The sequence below is a fragment of the Misgurnus anguillicaudatus genome, chromosome 17 (assembly GCF_027580225.2).
Source record: "Misgurnus anguillicaudatus chromosome 17, ASM2758022v2, whole genome shotgun sequence".
In the NCBI taxonomy this organism is placed as follows: Eukaryota; Metazoa; Chordata; class Actinopteri; order Cypriniformes; family Cobitidae; genus Misgurnus; species Misgurnus anguillicaudatus.
In genome coordinates, this window is record NC_073353.2 from 11,635,008 (window position 1) to 11,644,077 (window position 9,070).

Consider the following 9,070-nt stretch of genomic DNA (forward strand, 5'->3'; position numbering starts at 1 on the left):
AAGGTTAAATAAATAAAACCTCTTATACCGTAAAACTTCAAATAATAGCCCAGTCCCAAATAGACGCCTGTCTCTTTTAGACGCCTGGTGTGACGACAGGTTTGGGTAAATAAACGCCTGTCTCAAATAAAGGCCTGGTCTGTTTTTTAGTTTCGGGTTGTATTTAATCTTCTAAAACCCGTCAGATAGTCTGTTTAAGACAGTTCTATGGTGCAGATTGAACACGCTAACATTTTTTTGCTTACCGGTAGATGTCACGTGACAGACGCAGTCGTTCCTTTACTCATCACTATGACAACACAACAAGCTTCGTCGCCAGGATTGAGGTGATGATGACAGTAGCGAAGTGGCAATCGGGAGAGTCAGGACTTTTCCCCGTGGGCCGGTAGTGTTTTGGGGCCGCTGATAATAGACGGGCTTTCAGTCTTTTGTCATGCATGCACTCCCGCCACACATTGTATTTCTCACGCGGAAACACTATTTATCATATTTAATATGCTGCAGCGCCTAGGGTGTTTTCACATATAGTTCATTTTAAAAGAACCAAACCCAGTTCACTTAAAGTGAACCAGAAAAGGGACTAGCCGAATGTGACCTCAGTCCTTTTAGTGTTCACAATATAGTGGACTCAAAAGAGGACCTAGTTCATTTTTTGGTCCTCTTCAGAACTGAAGTGATCTAAGACCGTTTCTTGTTCACATCACAACTTCATAAAACTCAGACCCCAGCTTTCTGTGCAGCAGTTTATTTTGATTGAATGTCAAAACCACACACGAAAAGGACCACGACCTCATTGATTTCACATATCAAAAAGAAATCGAACCACAAAAGAACCCAAAAGCGAACCGTACTCAGACCACCTCCAGAAGTGGTCTGAGTTCGGTTCGCTTTTGGGTCCTTTTAGGGGGGTCTGAGATCACGTGGTTTGTTCACATACACAGCAAAATCTGGAACCTCAGAATAACTCTATAAGAGTTAATTTCAACACTTTAAAAGTGTCTCATGGGGTCCACTCCCAATAGAGTTATTTTAACACTTTTGAAAGTGTTGGCACAGTAGCTAAGTTTCCATCCACTTGTCAATCGAATTATCTGAAGTTCGGTTAAAAAACTTATGCGAATAAAGCTGGTGAAAGTGTGTTTCCATCCAACGGCTTTAAAGCGAATAAAAACCTGTGCGTAATGACGTCACATGCTGGTTTGCGATCAAATTGGTATATCGAATTGATTTGAGACATTTGAAGGTGTTTCCATTCATTTTCGCACTGAATCGCACAATATTCAAGCAAACATTTGCGAACAAAGTTTTGCTAGACAAATTTGCGGCATTCCACAAGTTATAAGTGCTTATGTGCCAGCTGAGCTGATAGCGACATATCAAGCTATAATAATAAGAAAATTACGTTAACATCAAATTGCTATGATGATGCAGATGCATAAATGCCCAACGACAACGGAGGCATTAACGTGAAATGATAGTCCGGATCAATTCTTAACGTAAATGAGAACGAAAAAATATCTTTAGAGTTGTTAATAAGCCAATAAAGCTACGAGGGTTCTCTGGCCGAGGATCCATCTCATCAAGGTCGAATTTGCTTTTATTTTCCCTCCGGCACCGTTGCGAGATAACTCTCTTTTTTGAAACACGTATCGCTGTTTGAGCGCCTCATTTACTCCGGAGGACGTCCCACGTCTTGTCATAACCATTGTTGGACATTTCCTTCGCGAGTTCCTGATAAATTATGGCATTTCTTAGATTTTTGCTATCTAAAATAGAGCTGTAATCGAACCCGAAAGTATATTTAGATTGACAGCTTTTTAAAAACCCGAACCCGTTTACAGCCATACATTATTTATCAAGGTTAATTTACACAGGTTTTAACATTATTTATTAATGACTAACTGGGCTACACGTCATTTGGAAGTTGAAACAAAGAAAAAAAAGTCATCTGTAACATCGTAACATCTCGTTCTAAATAGGCATATGCAATACATTATAGGCCAACATGCCAATAAAAACAATTATTTCTTAACGAATTAAATTAAGATAATACATTCTGAATAAGATGGTTATTTGGGAATAACGAAATTAGGATAAAGGTTCTGTGGTATTTGCTTCGGCACTTTCTTTACATTAATGCCAACATTAGTCTATATCCTCTGTCTAAATTATGTATTTAAGACTAAGTAATATTTAGTTATACATTAAAAAACCTTTACTCACCAAGGTTATTGAGGAAATTATTAAATCCACTGTAAATGGCTTCTGTAAATGGCGTGGTCCTGCGCTTACTGATAGGGCATTCAGCCGCATTGAACTTGACCGCTCATTTACCGTGCAAAGGCGGAGCACGAGCCCGTGTAAAATGTTAGAAATGAAGCCCGAATCCGACCGAACCCGTCGGGTTCGGGCAAAGATCTTTAGCTCTAAGCCGTTATTTTCTCTGCTAAATTTAATTTAAAATGAATCTCATCTCGTCGTTTGTCCACTTACATCTGACTTTGTTGACACACGCCATTTGTGCCACCAGAGCGGAAATGACCTAAAACTTTTTCTTGTTTTTTGTGTGGGTTGCAACCATAAAAGGACCTAAACCTTAATCGCAAATCATTATTTATTCGGCAAATAACGTTTCCATCAGCGTTTATCGCATAAGCCATATATCGATCAAGATAAAATCCGATGAGATCGAACGTATTTCTTTTGAGTCGATATTCATGAAATTCAATCGAATTTTACTGTTTCCATAACGCATTTTTCATTCGATATCACTTAATTCGGATAAAAACATGTGGATGGAAACATGGCTACTGACTCTTTTAAAGTGTTAGCAATTGACACTATACAGAGTTAAAAATCTAACTATAAATTGACACTAATCAGTGTTAAATATTTTTTATTTGTTAAAAATTAACTCCCTCTGTGTAATTTGTTAACTCCAATGTAGTGTTATATTTTTTAATACTATGGTGTTAATATGGTAAATGTAAAGACAGAAACATATTACGGTACTTTTGGGACTTTATTTTAAAACAGTTTTTTTTAATGTAACAATACAGCAGTATAATCGGACATTATCATTATAAAACTGTTAATGGTTTTTTTATGTCATCTGATCAACATTTATTTATGCAGAAAAATTGTCCCCAATGTATCATGCATTTAAGTGTTCATTAAATTAACATATTAACATCCGAGACAACTAAAAAGCACATTCCCAATGTATAACAATAGTACAGATATTTATAAATACAGTTTATGGGATGCTTCAGTTCATACAAACAAGTTTGACTTAATTTCAATCCAAGATCCATGTTGGTCTTCACATAATAACAGCAGAATATGATGAACCAGTAGCTGTAAAGAGGTGATATGATCCTCGGCGGTCAGACCTTCAGACTGGATATTAAACGTTTCTGTTAATAAAACAAAATTAAAAAGGGAAAAATTCATTATTAAAAAAACAATATTTAAGTATAACACCGCAGAAACTAATATTTACAGAATGCATTACAGAATTTACATACAGAAAACATTACAAAATACTTTGAAAATATTATTTTAATATTTTTTTAATATGTTTTAATATTTAATATTTATAATTGCTCTTCGTCTGAAGAAATTTTCATGTAGGCCTATTTCTGTGCTCCTCCAAAGTCCCCAAAGCAAATCTCCTGCACACATTAATGGATTTAAAAAAAATGTTTTAAACTAAAACAGCATATAAAGCAAAAAAAAACAACAAAAAACTCCCCAAAACATTATGAGTATGAATTGCTCCATCTGAGGCTAAGACCTAAACTCAACTGCAGCATTCATATAATGACAATAACACGTGACACTTAAAGGCGGAGTCCACGATGTTTGAAAAACGGTTTGGAAAAGAAGACGGGCCGACTACCAAAACACACTATAGCCAATCAAATCAAATCAAATGCCGGGTTGCGTATGTGTGGGGCGGGTCTATCAACAGAAGGTCCAGATTCTATTGGGGTAGGGGCGTGGTTGTTTAGGTGATTTCAAATATCAACATTTGGCTTTCAAACATCATGGACTCCGCCTTTAATGTTAAACTTGATACTAACAGCCATATAAAACATAACACCTCACAACTCTCAAATGTTATTGATCAAAATTTTATTTATTGAACATTTACTTACCATTTACAGTAAAAGAGATGACCTTCTGCTTGAACTGCATCATCCAAAAACACGGTTCAGTGTGTGCTGTAAAAAGTGGGAGGTCTTCTCTATTTAACACCCTAAGAGTTAACAAACTCCACTAAGAAAACACTGTGGGAGTTGATTTTTTTTTTAAAAAGTCAACACTCGGTTTTGACACCAACTCTTAATTTTTATAGAGTTAAATAAAATGGTTTTAACTCAATCCAGTGTTAAATTAACTCCAAACTCTTTATATTTCCATTAACACTGTAATTTTAACTCTGCTAAATTTGCTGTGTATACACCCTGAACTGCCCTGAGAGCGTTTGGAGGGCTCAAACGAACTAGGTGTGAAAACACCCTAAAATGTATCTGGCCGCACTGCTCTCTCTCTCTATCAAGCCCGTCTTCCCTAGAGTTCTAGTCGAGCAAGCCAATACAAAAAAAGAAAGAGGCTACACAACAGCCAATCAGAAAATAGCACTGTTGTATCTGGGTAAGATTTCACGCAACAACCAATAAAAAAACATATCGTTGTTTGCTTTATTTATACTGCCAATAATTTAAGACTGTTGTTATTACACGAACTAATTTGTTAAACACATTCAAATTAAAAATAAAACGTAATATGTGGTAACCTCCTGCTGTCATTCTGGAACAATTAAATTAAAAGCCTGTCTCTTATAGACGCCTATCTCTTTTAGACGCCTGGTGTGATGATAGGTTTGGGAAAATAAAAGCCCGGGCTATTATTTGAAGTTTTACGGTAATTCCCCTCTGGCCATTTTCTCTTTTTTTGTCGTTCTTTCCCTTATTTAATGTTATTATTTTCTTTTTTCCTTTAAGTTTTGATTCCTGTTTGTTATTGTTAAAAATTAGTACTACATGATACAATTATGTAAGTCTTTTGGAATTGATCAATAAAAAAAAGTTCTGCAAGAGCGTGTGTGACTGAAAACAAAAGCTATTAAATATCATATTATCATTAAAATGCCTGGTTGTAACTGATTATGACAAAATGTTATTAAAAGTGATGGACAATAAAAAATCTAACGAATCCTCTGATATCCCTACTGAAAAATCCAGCTAAAACCAGCATAAGCTGGTAGGTTTAAGGTGGTTTATGCTGGTCCTCCCAGCCTGACAACGGTGGTCATGCTGGTGGGCCAGCTGGTATTCCAGCATGACCAGCTAAGTCCAGCTAGACCAGCTTAAAATGTGACCAAAACACACCTAGACCAGCTTGCTACACCAGCAAAACCAGCTTCCTACACCAGCAAAACCAGCTTAAACCAGCTCACCACTATGCTGGTCTTAGCTGGATTTTTCAGTAGGGATGTGTGCTTTGTGGGGTTTGGCAGCATTACTGTGTCCTGCAGGTGCGCCTGCACATGCTAATAAATTTGTACATACAACACTATATTGTAAATAGGCCAATTATATCTTAATGTAGTCTTTACTTAACTCTTTATAATATTGTGCTGTGTGTGTCTGAGACTTACATTAAGCATTTCAATGTACATTACAATGTCCTGAGCAGCGCTGAGAAAAGTAACACGTTGTTTTGGTTTGCGCTTGATTCGCTTCACTACACTAGGTGGCAGCACTCTCGCTCCCCAGCTTCGGAGTCTCCGCTGTTGCTTCATCAGCAGAAGAAAAAAATTACCCAGCGCCTTTCTTTATTTCAAAATGGCCGAGTACTTGGCGTCGATTTTTGGGACTGAAAAAGACAAGTAAGTGGGCGCTTATTCTTGAATTACTTCATGCATTTGTTAATTTTCAGTCATTTATAACATTTGTCGTGTAATGCCGGTTATTGGTAGGTTATAAAATTATGTTTTATTTGTCCATGCCTCGTGTAATTATCAGCTGGGCTGATGTTTGCTAACACGGCGTGCAACGATCATATTTACAATACTGATAATAAATGTTTTTTTACACTGCAGATTTTTTGTATCGTAGTTAAATATTTTAGACAAAAGTTAAAAATTGTTTTCTTTGTCTCGTTCTATCGCCGTGGGTTTAGTTTGTTTCATTCATTGTGTTGCGATCTGATGTAACTTAGCCTATAAGCTGCAACGTTAACGTTAGTACAGTCAAGAAGATCAGAAGATTTTTTACTATTTCTAGTTTAAATAGACTTTATATTTTACGGTTGGGGTAACGTAAGTGCGTATTTCATTATCGTGTGACGAAAAATCCACAAAGCATTAACCGAAACTAGCAAACCTTTGTGTTGAAAAAAAATGAGGATTTTACCTGACGTGTTTTTTTGTCCCCCTCGTTTTCAACAAGGTAAACTGCTCGTTCTACTTTAAAATTGGAGCATGTCGCCATGGAGACCGGTGCTCCAGACTCCACAACAAGCCCACGTTCAGCCAGGTACGTGCACGCTTTTTACACAAATGTTACACTTCTCTTAGATTTGTTTGTCAAAGATACCTACTGGGTTTGTGTTTCAGACCATTGCTCTCCTGAACATTTACCGTAACCCACAAAACACAGCCCAGTCTGCTGATGGACTAAGTAAGTATTTACTCTTATTCATGGATAAGATTCCGGTGTATGTTTTGTGAATGTGACTGTTTGTTTGTTTCACTTGTCTTTTATCAGATGCTGTCAGCGATGTCGAGATGCAAGAACATTATGATGAGTTCTTTGAGGTACGTACCCTGTCCTTAAAATTTGGGAATGTGGTGAGGAAGACAACCAGCCAAAGAAATCTTACTGCATTCAAGATCCGAACTGTTCACTATGGGCATAGAAACATTGATTTATCAGGAACATTTTTATGTTTTTTTTATACCTGGATTTATGGAAATTTGTATTTTATTTGCTTGATATGGCTATCATTTATGCCACTATAATGTTGATGGGTATTACTTTGATGATTTTTGTTGTTGATTACTTTAAACGCTTTAAAAAAAGGTACCACAAGCATTGTTTATCTAAATGTAACAGGCTTTCACAATACTAATTTCACCAAGATTTTCAATTATGCTAAAACAAAATAAAAAGGTAAGATTGCTTACATAGGCCCCAAATAGAGAAGCTTTAGGATTGAAGGAATAGTTTACCCAAAAATGAAAATTCTCTCATTTACTTTGTATGTGCTGTTGGTGATGTGACAATAAAAGTGATTTGATAAATATGCCTGAAAGCACAAGCCATCATTTCAACTGAAGAGGTCATGGAAATTGGGGTAACTTAATAATACCTCAATAACCATTGGTTAAAATGTGAGATTTAGCTGTGTTTCAGAATGTTTGTTTAGCATAGAAACACAAAATCAAAACACTACGCAGATTGATTATTTTTTCTTATTTATTCTTTAGGAGGTCTTCACTGAAATGGAAGAGAAGTACGGAGAGGTCGAGGAGATGAACGTCTGTGATAATTTGGGAGATCATTTGGTTGGAAATGTCTACGTGAAGGTAAGATCATATTTAATCAGTGCTGCCAATTTACTTAAATACGGCATACATAAAAATATTAGCACATTTAACAATTCGAAAACAGATTATTCTGACCCTTCATTCTGATTGGATGAGCTGCACTGAAATATTTTTTTTAGCCTTGATCTATCTTCTCATTACTATTGCCTGCCATAAATCACTGTAGCACACTTGTGGCTTACTGCTGTGTTATTAGTTACCAAAAACTCACTTTTTTTTTTGTGCAGTTCCGCCGAGAAGAAGATGCTGAGAAAGCCGTGATTAGTTTGAATAACCGTTGGTTTAATGGCCAGCCCATCCATGCTGAGCTCTCACCAGTTACTGACTTTAGAGAGGCCTGCTGTCGACAGTATGAGATGGGGTACGTCATCAATTGCCAACAGAGGTTTTCTACACCTCATGTACATTTAGGGAAAGGAAAACATCAAAATCCCACCTGCATTCAATGCTGAATGCCTACATGTTTGTTTCCAACATATTTCATACCAAATTGCACACTTTGTGGATTCAGTTGAAGATGTTAATGTTTACCTTTTATGTCTACTGGCTTTACTGTGCCTGACTGCAGTACATTTGTTTTCCTGCAGAGAGTGCACTCGAGGTGGCTTCTGCAATTTTATGCACCTAAAGCCAATCTCACGGGAGCTCAGGAGAGAACTGTATGGGCGTAGAAGAAAGAGGTTTGTAAAAGAAACAAAAACAATAAAGTTTGTAACCATTTACTTATGAGTAGTATAGATGGTGGGGCCATTTGTAAATCTCGCATTGCTGTGATTAGACTGCTATAAATTATATCTTTGTCGTTTGTAATAGAATATAAAAAGAGTAAAGCCTTAGGTTTGAACTTTGTTACTCCATATATAATTCTTTGCACAAAAACAAGTGATGAAGACGTTTAGCCCCTTTAGTAAAATGTGTTCTCTTCTCAATCAGGCATCGTTCTCGCTCGCGTTCTCGTGAGAGACGCTCTCGTTCTCGGGAACGCAATAGAGGAGGCGGTGGCGGAGGAGGAGGAGGCGGCGGCGGTGGTGGTGGTGGAAGAGATCGTGAGAGACGGAGGTCAAGAGATAGAGAACGCTCTGGACGATTTTAAACGCCTTCCTTTCTAAGGCTAGCATTCATTCCCCAAGCCCTGTCCAACTTCTGTCCTGATGAAAATGTGATAAATGTTGATGAAAAATTGAATTTCCCCCTATTTCCTTCTTCTGAACTGTTTATGCAAGAACTGTTTCCTTTTTCAATAAAGATACCTTAGAAATTTTACAGACTTTAGTAGTTATTATTAGAATTATTATCACAACATTATGATCCTTAGTTGTACTATATATAACTATACCATATTTTCTATGTAATTTAAGAGGAGATTTTCCTTCATGACATTTTAAATCATACCAACTGTAAAGAAAGAATATTTTAGAATCTATAAATTGTTGTTTATTACTTTACGGAATT

The 9,070-nt window shown here is 36.6% G+C and overlaps 1 protein-coding gene across 2 annotated transcripts; it reads left to right on the forward strand.

Annotated features, from left to right (window-relative positions):
* The first annotated feature begins 5,753 nt into the window (after positions 1-5,753).
* u2af1 (U2 small nuclear RNA auxiliary factor 1) lies at positions 5,754-8,881 on the forward strand. 2 transcript variants are annotated; one of them, XM_073854980.1, is made up of 8 exons: positions 5,754-5,892; positions 6,454-6,545; positions 6,626-6,689; positions 6,777-6,826; positions 7,499-7,597; positions 7,846-7,979; positions 8,206-8,298; positions 8,552-8,881. In XM_073854980.1, exons 1-8 carry the CDS (start codon positions 5,853-5,855, stop codon positions 8,709-8,711), a joined length of 732 nt encoding a protein of 243 aa, XP_073711081.1. In that variant the 5' UTR covers positions 5,754-5,852; the 3' UTR covers positions 8,712-8,881. The 2 variants fall into 2 exon arrangements, with proteins under 2 accessions (XP_073711081.1, XP_073711082.1); XM_073854981.1 differs by having other exon boundaries at positions 6,780-6,826.
* The last annotated feature ends 189 nt before the right edge of the window (positions 8,882-9,070 follow it).